The 14060-nt window shown below is 37.4% G+C and overlaps 1 protein-coding gene across 6 annotated transcripts in view; it reads right to left on the bottom strand.

Moving 5' to 3' along the window:
* The window catches only part of ARHGAP29 (Rho GTPase activating protein 29), a 50390-nt gene that overhangs the window by 25582 nt on the left and 10748 nt on the right, over positions 1 to 14060 (bottom strand). For all 6 annotated transcript variants that reach the window (XM_041483250.1, XM_041483251.1, XM_041483255.1 and 3 more), the window contains exon 3: positions 877 to 1020. In XM_041483250.1, the coding sequence (XP_041339184.1) occupies positions 877 to 1020 (144 nt within the window). The remainder of the gene's footprint in view (positions 1 to 876; positions 1021 to 14060) is intronic.

The raw sequence follows: 14060 nt of genomic DNA, 5'->3' as shown, positions 1-14060 counted from the left end.
CTGATATTCCCACTTTACTGAATCAACAATACATTTCAGACATACTAAGATAAATAGGAAACAAGAGGGAAGGCCTAGACAAAGAAGAAAAATTAAACTATTTGTCTCTGAAGGAAGATATCCTGCATGATTTAACACAGGCAAGAGGTAGAGATTTAACCCCACTCAAAGCTGGTTCGCTGGTTCCACAGTATATAGCAGACTCCAGAGGAGGAGGAGCTGCAGTCAAAGGTCACACAAAGAAGGAACAGGTTTCTGGGGCTGGAGCAATAGAGTGCTTCACTATTTGCATTTGTCTGGCATGCTGAGAACCGCAGTAGCAAAGATCAACAACAGAAAGTATTAGCATGTCTGCAATACTTTTTTCTTGGTGCTATTGACACCTTTGACACATGGCTACGATGCACTTGGGGAATTTATAACTCTTCAACTATTCAGATTTGGATTGCTCAGAGATTTCTTCACCTGATATAAATACAGTACCGTCCCTACAGATTGACAAACTTAGGCAAAGATTCTTGGCAAATCTCCAAGTAGATCAATGCCAGGTTTATTACTCTGCGATATTATTCTCTGATGCTCAGGTAAAGAAAAGCTTAAAATCACAGGCTTGTGCTTTTAGAATTCAATGTGGGTTTGCACTCAGCTTCCTATAAGCAGAATTTTATCACATCAATGAGAGAAAAATCTATTTAACTTACTTAACTCTACTTAACTCTTCACTTAGGGAAGGCATTTTTTAAAACAAGTATTACAGTATTACGCTTTAAAAAAACCCTAGTTTCTTCTGTATATGTATAATTCTATCTGTAACTCCAAGCCCATCAAGTCACTAATTACAATTTTCCATGAATATGAAAGATAGTAATTCCTTACCTTTTACTTTTGCAATAACTGTTCCTGCAGCACTAAGAATATCAACTGAATTTAGAGTCTGATGTTTATTTATCACTGCTTTTAAAACACGTAGCAACTCCCCCAGGCGTTCATGTACTACTTGATGCAGGCCATCATGATTTTCTGAAAAAAGTAAAGGAGAAACTACATTAAAACAGTGAATTAACACCCAGTCACATTACAAAACACTTTTATGGTATGCAGCTGCATAGAATTTTAGGCCATATTGAAGGTGAGCCTACTTACAATAAAGAAATTGTTAAAAAGATAGAGTTATAATAGCAGCTGCCAATAGTAAACTTGCAATATTGTTCATCATTTACACAAACTTATTTCTCACAAGGTCAAGCAAATATAAAAAAAAAGGGGTGTGGAAATTCTACACCAATACCCTAACGTTTCTAAATTAAACCATCGTCTTTTTATCATGTCATTTCATCAACCACCATTTTGATAATTACATATATGAAAAAAGGTATCAATAAAAGCAGATTCTGATTGTTCATTAGGTAGTTCTTCACCTGATACAAATTCAACACCATATATGTATGTTTTTAAATTAAAATTTCTGGTAAATGTTGGTTAGTTTTTAATTAAAGTACCAGCAAAATCTTAAGCATTTTTAGTATATAAGCCCAGATCTACACAGGTCTGTCTTTAAGCATGTCAGTCCTGATAAGTAAGTAGAACATCTGAATTAGGCCAAATCAGAAAAATTCTCAAACACACTCCAAGATGGTGATGCTTTTTATATTACATACCTCTTGCTATGTGCCTCTAAATCCCAACTTCATCTAAGTTTTTTACAAAATACTTATTGTTGCATCCACAGCATAGGTTAAATCACAATCTGTTCTGTTATAGAAGAGGTGCTGGTGCATGGAATTAAAAGTTTCTCATGTGCTAGAGTGCTGCGTTGCAAGTTGTGGTAAAAAGCTTTCAAATTCAGGAAAGTCTAGCTTATGAAAAAGAAAAAGAGGATCTAATAGAAGCTGACTCACTTCCCCACCGAGCAGGGCAATTCTGTGTTGTCTGTGGCCATGATAACAAACAGGTCAATACAGACAATCACAGTACAGTGCAAATTGATCCAGTGTTGCCCAGAGAATAGTTTCAACTCAGAGCCATTTTTTCTGGTGACATTACATTGAGGCTAGAGGCACCTAAATTGTTCTGAGGAATCCACACAGTACAACATGACACATCAGTACAGTAGATCACTGCTGTCAAGTGTGCAGCTCGGGGGGCTACACACAAATTTTATATGTTTGTATCAAGTACAATAGCAAATCTCCTAAGGACCACTGTGCTTCAGGTTTTATTCCCCTACATGCCACATATCAGGAGATTTTCTTTTTTTCAACTCAGACTGGCTTATACGTTGTCAAAGGAATAAACCTTGACTCAGGAAGTACACGAAGGTAAACACTATCTACCATTCACAGGCACTTTTCCTGCTGGAAGGGACAAGGAAGCTCTATCTGTAGCAGGACACACAAAAGTCTAGAAAAATCCACCTTACTCAGCAGTAAATTAGGCAAGTTCTAAGTAACTTGTTAAAAAAAACCCAACCAGCCAATTGTGGCTTTATCTTCATTTACACCTACATATAATGATTTTTAACTGACTCAAGCATAGCTAAGGCAAAAAAAGGTCAAAATCCTGGTACTCAACATGACCATGATTCAGTGCATTCACATTAGCAGCAGAGGTTGTTATGACAAACACACACTGATGTAAAGGCATACTATAGCTCAGAGTTCAGACCTTTATGGGGAAAGCAATCCAGGCTTGAAGTGGTTTCCATGAAAGCAACAACAGTAGAAGCTGCCACCTTGCATAAGAAATGATTTATAGGGAATATGAAAGAAGATCAGAAAAATTAAAAAGGCATGAAAGTAACAGGTAGAATCAATTGCTTCTCCATGTCATTCAATTCTGTGTAACACACCTCAGATGATTAAAGTGAGCAAGCAGGAGCTTCGAAACAGAAAAGGGTGATTCTTCATGTAAGGGATCTGTGGAATTTCTTGCCAAACCACAACATGGACACAAGAAGTTTACATGGAAACAAGGAGAGCTGGACAAGTTAACTTTCCCTGTGAGTTACTAATGAGTCAGTAAATGCCCTGGTGGGTCTGGCCATGAGTTCTGGCCTGTGCCTTGCACAGCAGTGGCTGCTGTTGCTGCTCAGAGCCCAGAGCAGACTGGCTGCTTTCAGTAGTGCAGTTCCCCAGCATCCATGACTGCTGCACCACAGCTGCTCCTACCCACAAAACATAACTGCTGCCTCTGAATGAACTTAATTCCTTTTGAACCTGCCTTCACAACGTTTCATTCAACTACTCCATCCTTTATTCTACTGAGCTACCAAGCATTGTACTAAACCAATGTAACTTGCAACAGCTCAAGAATTCTACTAAGCAAAAACAGCTGAGAGCACATAACCAACCTCTCATTTTTACTTTTCTCTAGCTATTCAACTTTGGCAAACATCAGAGCTCATACAATGGGTTAGACACAGCTTTAGCCTAAGCCAGTATGGCCATTGCCACCTTCTAAAACTCAGAAAAATTTTATAGCTGTCAGAATGAAAACCAGTAATTTTAATGGTCCCTTCAGGTTTTAATCCATAATTTTTACTCCATCAATGCAAGAATAAATTCTGTTGGGAGTACAAGGCAGTTCCAGGTACAGGCAGTGATGAAAATTAAAAACAGTGAAGTTGTATGATGCCCACAAACTCAAAGTGGATCAGACAACACAGATAATAGATCTTAAAATTATAGTAACATGTAATCTTCAGGAATTAGGATATTAATAGTTAGAGGCAATTCAAATTAGTTCATTAAGAAATATGTCTAGTGTGCAAACTTAAGTTTTGCAATTCTTACGAAGATAGTCCTTGGAGTTCCTATTTTATCTCTTCTTACAGACTTCCAGAGGTAGACAAATATTTGACAATCTTTCATCAGAACGAATTATTTTTATTGGCAGAGTTGGGATGGATGGCTTTTATGAAGGTATTTGAAGACTATATACTAGGAACATCCCCATTAGCCATCTCTGTCTAACCAGAATGCATGCAGCCTCACACGAAGGGCATGAATATTGTGGTCAGTGGACTAGAGATGGTCAGCACAAGGGCACCATGTGACTAGAACTGCATCTCTTGCCTAGTCAAAATGATGGCGTCCCTGTCTTGTGACACAGGTGCTCAAAGATGTGTCTGGAGAGAAGAGTTCCTAATTATGTGATCAGAACACCCACACTCTATAGCCAGATCCTTTTGGAAACACGGTGGGTAGATTTTTGGACCCCTAGCAATCAGGGAGGGGAAACAAGGCCATAAAGCAGCCCCACCAATCTACAGATTATTGTCAGTTTGAGAGTGCTCAGGAAGGAGTATAACACAGACATACATCAAACAGCATGATTTATTCTTGGGACTTCAATGTGACTCACAACTGCAGACTTGTCTTTATAAGTCAAAAAAGTCTCTTAGAGTTCCTTATTTGTTAAATGAGGACAAAAACCAACACCCCTCCAAAGACTAATTAAAGCAAAAATGATCCCAAAATGTAGTTTCATACTATAAAAATTTGATAATACATCTTGCCAGAACAATAAGGGGGGGTGGAGGGGTGGGGAAAGGCAAAATAAGTGAGAAGGGGAAAAACAAAAGAAGAAATCTTGAAGTGGACACAAGCCTCTTTCAAGTCTAAAACAGAAGTAATAAGCTTCAAAGGGAAATGCTAATGGAAAACAACCACTGAGTTTGAATTAAATGTTTATCATACCATCCAGGAGAACACTATCACTAAAATAATGCACTCAAGCAGGAGATTACTTATTTGTACTCTCAAAAGCAAAGGTCTGGCTACACCCAACTGAGATTTCTTTGTATTCCATCACTGTATAATTTGTTTACAATATATCTGAAGCATTGTTTGTGTCCCTCCAGAAGACAAAAGGTCTGTGACAAGTGGTGCTTGGGGAGAGGTGGGGGCAGAAGTCATCAGGAACCACAACTACACTGCATTCACAATAACTGAGACCAAACAGACACTAAACCAGAGATTTCCTGTTCAGGACAAATATAGAAACCTCAGGTAGCAAAACAGCCTAAATATGCCAGATGAACAGAAACAGAGTTTTAATAGTAAGAAGTCTGAAAATGGCTGAGATCAAAACAACGGTAGAACAAATACAGTGAAAGGAATGCACAAGGAAATGCGTCTCCAGCGAGTTCCTGCAGCAATTCAATCTAACTGAAGTACTCACAAAAAGTATTTACTTTCATTTTTCCTTCTGTCCCTTGTATTGCTGTACACATTCATTGATGCACATGAAGTCAGCAGGAAATTCTCCACCAATGGATGCCATATTGTTTTAAAACCACTTTCAAACTTAACAGCATGAAAAGCAAAATCCACAGAAGTCTAAAGCAGGATCATGTCAGTGGTCTTGCAACACTCAGAGGCCCTCTCTGGGCACTTGAGCTCAGCTGCTCACTCAGGTGACTGGTTTCCTGGAATCTCCTGGAGCAATGAGTCAGCCCCCTACCTCTCAAAAGGAGAAAACCAGCTCTCAAAACTGAAAAGGGGGAGAAAAAAAGGCTTGGATAGAGTTTAGTAGCCTATCTGAAAATCTTCTTTCACTAGGGGTTGAACTGTCATTTACAAGAGCTGAAAACAAACTCTTCCCAAATGAAAGCATACTCTGTAGGAGAAGTGGATACAGAAGAACAGGGTGAAAAAGCATGTATTCAAAGCTGACAAGTCTAATATACAAGAACGACAATACAAAGCAGCTGGGAAGTCTGTTTGCCAAGTCATCACAGTAGCACACTATTGTCACTGGCATCCCAGTCCTCAATGGTTTTGGTCACCACCTTTTATAACCGCTCACACATCTTTAATGTAAAAGTATAATCTACCTATTTTCTAATTTTACATATTTCTCAAAGGGAAGCCTTTGTTTAGTAAGTTACTAAGCAATAATGTCCTCACAGCTATGGATTCTATTCATGCAAAACAAAATCAAATTTGCTCATCAAGCTTGTCAGCACCAGTCACCCTCCTTGCCAAGTCAGGGCTGGTCACAATACATGCAGTCGGGAAAGGCACTGCTGTGTCAGTTGGCTGGCATTCTTTTGTCTGACCTGATTTATTATTGGTCCAAATATTCCTGAAGTTGTTTATGTCAATAAATGTTTGCCAGGATAAGTTTAAATACAGACTAACAGTCTTTCCCCCACTACACTGCTCTTCAGACCCATACAGGAGACATACATGCAATTCTACTTACTGTTTCTCCACACAGAATATTAAGGCCTTAATGGCAGCAGACTCTCTGCTACTCAATTTCCACCAGTCCCAAAAGAAGGGAACCAGTAATACAACTATTGTTTTGCTGTGGCTAAAAGTTTGTTCAGAACGGAAGTTGGTCTCACTAAAGAAAGACAGGGTAGCAGTCTAGATGAAACAACTGAAAAGTAACACATCCCTGCAAAATTCATTGAGTCAGAATGCATGTGAGACTGTCAAAGCAGATATTCTAGTTCACAACACATAATAAAGTCCAGCTTTCCATCTGGAGCTTTTTACAATTAGGAAGATGTGATTAGTTATGTCGTGCATTTAAATAGCTTTCAAGAACATTACACAGTGAGAACAACACGCCGTGCGTGCTCTCTACAGCCACAAGTTTATATACACACACCAGTCTCTTTAGACTGGGGGAAGTCTACAGAAACTCACCTCACTGGTCAAAATCTTACTATAAACAAGGTAACTTGGAGTTTTGCACTAATATTTTCTGCATCTACCTTCCTAAACACACTACGCCTTCACTATGATCAGAATCTACAGAGAACTCCCGCTGGACATTTCCAGTAGAATAAATGCAGCTGATGAGAACCCCTAAATGCCCATGGCAGCCATCAGCCTCACTAGGTCTAGTCCTCATTTCAGGAACTCCCTTTGTAAATCTGTTCTCCTGGGATCAGCTGAAGTGTGTGTACTTCACCTCCCCTTCAATTGACATATAATAATCTGAATTCCAATTTTAGGCACCATTTCACATCTTCTCCATGAATCCTAACCTCTTTCAGGACAAACAGGCCAGCCAAATAATCTTGCAGGACGGTGGTGAGAACAAGCACACAAACTTGGAAGCAATTTCCCCAATATCTGGATCCAGAACTTTTTATTAAAGTTTCACTGTATAGAATGCAAACAGTCAGCTTCTCATCAATTTCAGTCTTTGAAGGACTCGGAAGAAAAAGGCTTGAGTAACCAACATGTCAATATTCAAGACAAATATCTTGGCTAGGGACCATTCATTCTATTTATTAAAAAATGTCATTTTGACCTTTAAGTAAATTATATCCTGCTTCTATTACACTATACAGAAGGATTACACGGTATCACTACATGTGCCACCTAGGGCAAGGGAAAAAAATCAGCATTGGAATGAAGCTGATCCAAAGTAAAACTGATTTTATCTAAAATCTCATTATTATCATCTTCATCTATGTCCATATTGCATACCAGGACACTGTCAGCACTCAGGTCTGAACCTGACCCAGACTATGAGACTTCCCAGTGAGCATCACAGAGTAGGCAAAACAATCACACAATAATGACCTGCGTGCAAATCACCTAATTCCTACATCTGCAGTTTGGCAAACAGTCCCAGATTAAACCACCATTTTCTTTTTGCCTGCTATCTCTGTCAGCCCCATTCTAACACAATTAACAGCTTGGCATATTTGTTTGATTTAACAGAGTTCACTACCACATTCGAAAGACCACAAGAGTTAATCACACACACAGTGAAAACAAGTTTTACATTGATTGTGGTTTGACCACAGCAAGGTTACCTATGTCCCTACTGTCTAGTCTACCAACAAAGCAGCTTTTTTTTAGGCAGTAAACATATGAGTTAGACATGATTTTCATTCATTGTATGGATATAAAAGGAACAAAACTTTTTCCTTTAATGATGGTAGAGACATTTGTTGGTGGTCATAGCTCAGGGGTGATGAGAAAGCAACAGTCTTAGCTATCATATTTCTTCCTTTATTTGGCTACATGCTGCAGATGTAAGGAAGGAAACATTTTAATTCACTGAAAAACTCACTCAGAGAATTCCTGGAAGAATTTATTCCTGCAAAATCTCTAGCAAGGCTGGAAGCTGCAGAAGGGTCTGGTAGAGTCACCATCTTTCTACCCTGTGCACAATGCAGAATAAGAAGCTACCTACCCATCCCTCTGTCAAGAAACATAGTACTTGAAGATTCCAAATTAGCAAGACAGCCAGTCCCAGCCTTTTTGTTCATCAGTATCATGGCAACCCCTGTTGTCATGGCATCATTAAAACACACCACACTAAATTCATAGTCTTTAGCAGCACGTGCTCCAACCAATGTTCTAACTGCATCATACTGCAGCAAAAAAAATTACAACTTATGGAAAATAATCAGTTAAGAAATTATTTAAATTAGGAAAATCTAGGGACACGTGAAGTTTGATTAAGAATGAGGAAAACAAAGTAATAAAAATAGTAACCCAAATGCCTATATTAGAAATAAAAGCATTAGAGTTTTGTACAGGTATTTTTTTGAAAAGAGCAATATTGACCCAGTTCAGTGAGAATGCATTGAGACTTCCTGCAAGCAGCTCACTGAATACAGTACTGAAAGTAGCACTGTTTGGTTCCAGTTATTCCACACAAATAATGCTTTTGTAATACAAGAAAGCATTTAACATTTGGAAAGTTAATTGTCTATTTACTGTTAAACTACTAAATTTATTCTTAATGTCAGGTTGCACAAATTTAGAGTAAAATAAAAAAGCACCTGGTACTTACCTCTTTTTTAATTTTAAGGGAAAAAGTTTTGTCTTTATTTTTTGAAATAAGCACCTAAATCTGCAAATTTTGCAGAAAAAATATCCCTGGATAGAAAACAAAACTATCCCCCATTAGTAAATCCTTCCAGGCTAAGTTTTCTAGCATGATGACTTTTTGTTATCTATCACAAATGCCCCAATAACCCTTTCAAATTTGTCATTTGCTATTAGGTACTGGCCAAAATACAGCAATCTATCCATTTAGACTCAACCACTAACCATGCTGATCAGCCTCTATGTGACCTTGAGCTGTGCTGGCTTTTCTTTTCATAAAACTGGACTAACATTCTTACACCATTTGAAGTAAAACTTTCGAAACAAATCCTTCTTGACTACATGTATAGAGCAAACCCAGACTAAATGAATTTTCAGAAATTAGTTACAAAAATAAAGATGTCTTAAAACAATCTTTCCAAATAATCTTTCCAAGGTGTATATGCAAAATACATCAGAATAATAAAAATCTTATAATTCTGCTTGCACTGAAAGCAGTTACATATTTTCCTTTCATTGGTTTGCCAACTGACATCAGCAGAAAAGTTCACATTTGTCTCACATTTAGATTAATAGAGGAATTCCCCATTTGATAACTGGGGAAGCTGTTTAGAAAAAACTACCACAATGCAGTTTTTAATCTATTTCAATATGCTGTACACTACATGCCTTTAACTTTTTTATTCTACTAGCCTTGAGATTCCAGTCAACTAACCCAGATGTGTTCAGCCATGCAGTTTAATCTTTAGAATACTCTAATCTTCTATTAAACCAAAATTTAGAGACCAGAAACCAGTAATGAATGATAATTGCTAGTGTTTCCTTATTTACCTGTTTCTGCCAAAGGAGAGTGAAAACACTACATGGCTTTTTTAGTCACTGTTCATTTCCCTGAATCTCCCCAGAGATTAAGAATAAATCTAGGTAAGGATAATGCTTCAGAAGTTTCAGGACACATTTTAAGCTAAAATTGTAAATTGTCAAGTGGACATAAGGCTATACTCTCTAAAATGAATACATTAGCAATAAATCTGATCAGTCACAGCTCACAAAAAATCATATCCATTGCAACAGGCAACCATACATCTAGTAGTGACTAGTTACTTATTTCTTATTCAAGGATATTTCACTAAAACTTAGTCAAACAGTCACTAGATCAAACAGCTGCCCATGGAAGACACTGTTAAAATAAAATGAGAATCCTTATGCTCTAAGCAACTATGTTCCTTGCATTCTGGTTCAAGTTCTGAAAGCATATAAAGTAATATTCACTCAACATTTACAGAACAAATGTTATTTTAAAAAAAGAACAAATCACAAAATGAAAATCTCCAGCAAGTTGATCATACCATATCAAACTGGCACACAGAAAGAGTAGAATGAAAGTTATGGTTTATTAATTCTAAATAAAATTAATTTAACCTTTGGTAACCAACATTGAGAGATTATCAAACAATACTTAACCTTTAACTCATGTTAATTTTAGTCTAAAATGCTGTTTGTTCTACATGCCTGCTCCTTCCACTTTTAGCCTAAGCCACTGACTGAGTGAAGAAGCTATGTTACTGCTGCCTGCCCACCTAGTTTTCAAAAGACCACACAAAGCCAGGATTACAAGGTAATACAGTGTTAAATATGGGGTGTGATTTTGTGCATTTATTTTAAAGGATTTTTTAAACACAACTATGGTCTGCTATAGGATGTGCTAGTAGTCCATTTCTGTTTTTTTGATTAAAAGAAAAAAGTTACACTTTAAAATCAACTTAGATTTAAAGATGTATTCAAGTCCCTAAAGCAGCAGCTGGTAAAATGATTTGTCTAGAAAAATGGTGAACATAAAGGATTAAGGGTTATTTGAAATTCCTTCACTGATGTCCTGCTGAAACAACCACCCAAGAGAGCAAAACCTGACTGCATAACTCACACAGGTGACAGAGCCATTTGCATAGTCCAAAAGAAATACTTTTAAAATCTTCCCTTTTACTAAACTCAGGAACAGTCAATCTCCACTGCAATATAATGTTTTGGTATCTGTTAATTCACACCAAAGCATTTCTGAAGATCTTTGTATAAAGAGAAAACACAGTAACACTATCATTAAGGCAGCAACTGATGTCACACTGGCACTTGCGCTTCCCAAAAGACAACAGTAACTCACTGTACATCTCACCATCAATTTTTAACAGAGTAGTGTTTCTTCATAAATACCTTGCAACAGAAAGGTGAGAAACACAGCAGAATTAATTTGCTTTGTGGTTCTGGATTTACCCATCTGTTTCTCCCTAGTACCACTGAAGTTGTCATTCCAGGCAGTCAATGCTAGATCAAAAATTTATATGCTTCAGACCTACTGCTTTCTTTCCAAATTAAGTTCTTAGCCACCTTCTCTAAAATCTCATGTCTAGCTATCATCTGAAGCCAACTACAGCTAGAAGGATTTTTCCATTGCTTGCTGAATTTGATTGCTTCTCCTTAACACAATGGTTTAACTGTGAATACCAGAAAGCATTTAATCTGACCACTCTGCAGTCTGAACCCTACTGTTAGCTTCCCCTTCACCACTGGTCTCAGCTATTTATCACAGTCACTTTCTCAAAGCCCTTCACAAACTGTCTTCACTCAACTATCACAATTCATGTGGGCTGCTAAGCTTTCAGATAAACAATATGCAGCTTACTCAATACAGAACAAAGCATATAGAACTACCCCTCAAAAAAGCTGCCTCCTTCAACTGCTTTTCTGTTGGGAGTGGATAACCTACTTGTGAGCTGAGACCATATTGACTGCCAATCTTCACTGCTCTGCACTTCCACCACTTTAGTGATTCCAGTAAACACCTTTTCCCCCACTTGCTGTCAGCACTGGACAACATCTGGACACACCTTTTAGTTCCATAGTTGTGGGTGAACAAAATAACTTACATACCCTGTACACAATCAATGAATGAAATAAAAAGTCCACAGGAGAAAAACAAAAAAACCCACAGAAAACATTCTACTAAAGAATCCATTCATACCACTACAAACACTAAAACAGCAAGATAAATCTGTGAACACTGAGCAGTCTTTAAGCTAATGCTTCAGGAATACCATGTCCATAACTATTTCAGTGACATCTGAGCTTAAAAGTAGAGCTAAGAATATAGCTGTAGTCCAAAAGTAGGACATTAACTGAGATGCTACATTCCCTCACAACACAGAGCCCTAAAACAATCAGACCTGCATAAATTGGGAAAATTTTAATCCAATACTTAGAGAAGAACTTGGAAATGCTAAGTATAATGTCAAGTGCTAAAGATATCAAAGCCTCTTCCGGAAAAGGCATGAAGGTGCTTTAATTCCACCATACAAATATACTTCCTGCAACTTACTGATCTACAACCATGCAACTGACATTTTCCATTATTTATTTCATTTTCATTTTTTTAATACATCTTTGCTGAAACTTCTTCACTAGGTCTTTCCCATCTTGCAGACTTCTAAAACCAGGAAAAGACTGAGATATTACAAGATTTAGAAGAACACCTGATTCCTTCCAAAATAAGAACCTCCCCTTCCCTTCAGCATGTACATGTAGCAAGCTCCACAATCCCACAGTCACTCTCTCTCACAGACAAGTAGCACTAACAGAACTTGTACCAACATCATGAACTGCTGAAACACCCACCTGTAAGCCCTAAACCAGCTACCCACAGCAGAGCGAATCAGCATATTTGAAAAAGGTACATGTCGTATTACTAAAATAGCTTAAATATCTGAAGTAGTTCAGTCATGACAAAGAAAACAAGACTGAAGAGCTAAGTTTTGTTAACTTAAGATTAAAACTGGTTTATCAACTAAAAATAACTGTAATTGGCAAGTAAGAATTCCTACATACTTTTAAAAATTAGTCCAAGAAATGATTAAAGCAATAAAGGAGAAAAAAATGGGGGAAAGGAAAAACTCCTTTGTTCAGCCAAATCTCAGCCTCAACAAAAGAAAATTCCTCAAGTCCTAGGTTTTGCATTTACACTGTTCTGTAACGAATGCCGTTAAGATGAACGTTTAACTCACATGTAAGTATTTTCTACAGCCTTACATGAGTCACGTCCGTCTTCCATAAAAAGGGCATTTTAGGCAGACAAAGGAATAAACCCCCATAAAATCCCTATTTTCCTGAGGAAAGGGAAACAGCTATGTACAAAAATCAAGGTCCAAGCTCTGTATCAAATCTCCTACCCTGCCATGCTGTTCTAACTCTAATCCATTACCAAGACATTAGCTCTAACAATCAAAACACTAGAACTGTCAGGTTAGATGAACATTTGCTGAGAATTAAGCAACATGTCAGCTTCAGTTCTGTGACCTAGCTACATAAATAGGAAGAACAAACACTTCCAACAAAACTGGAGGAAAAGGAATGGTTTAGTCCATGAAACCTTCATGAAGTCAAGATCATTAAGATGACAACTGTTAACTCTGTGCTGTCAGGCATACAAAAATTATTTGTATTGATGTTCTTCTTTTATGTTGCAACTTAGATAAACTGATGCATGAGCAAAATGAGAGAATTGAGTATTTTTGTGCATCTGCTATAATACACTTTGCCAAGAGTGGGAAACTCATCTATGGCAAGTGTTTTTTGTTTTGTTTTTAAACACAAGAGCTCCTACATATACATGGGAATTGCTGTTTATAACACAAGACTTAGACTGAATATGGGTCAATTCTTATCTTTCAGATGTTATGACAGAGTTCTTTGAGAGATACAAGTTGCTTTTTGGTTGAAGTGTTCCTGCTCCTTAAGCTGTAAACTATATTATAAGAATTTTTGTTGTTGAAAGGCCTAGCTTTACTTCCAAAAATTAAAATAGTACTATTCATCCTCTTCCTCACTAGGACCTTTCATCTTGCTGATCTTGTCATTGCAGTTCCATTAGTCTAGTTGCTGTGATGGAAAGGGAAGCTAATTCTAATTAACACTCCAGCTAAGGCTGTAAGTGTTTTGAGCTCCATTTGTACATCAGAAATGTGAAAAGGAGTAAGAATGAAGTTTTTCCTTGTATTGCATTTTTTTTTTGCACTTCAAAAACAACATAAGAATGAAAAAAGCCTGTGCTCTCTTATAAATAGCTCAGAGTTTTCCTAAAGAATGATATGCTAATTATTTAAGTCAACCAAAATATCTGACTGCACATAAGGGTTGATTTTACATTTTAAACGCTCATGAGCCTTCAAGACATCCCCTCCTCCTGACTGCTGATCTTAGACACTA

This window comes from Pyrgilauda ruficollis, unplaced genomic scaffold, assembly GCF_017590135.1.
Source record: "Pyrgilauda ruficollis isolate IOZ18807 unplaced genomic scaffold, ASM1759013v1 scaffold6, whole genome shotgun sequence".
NCBI classification, from domain to species: Eukaryota; Metazoa; Chordata; class Aves; order Passeriformes; family Passeridae; genus Pyrgilauda; species Pyrgilauda ruficollis.
This window is presented reverse-complemented; position numbering and strand designations above follow the sequence as displayed.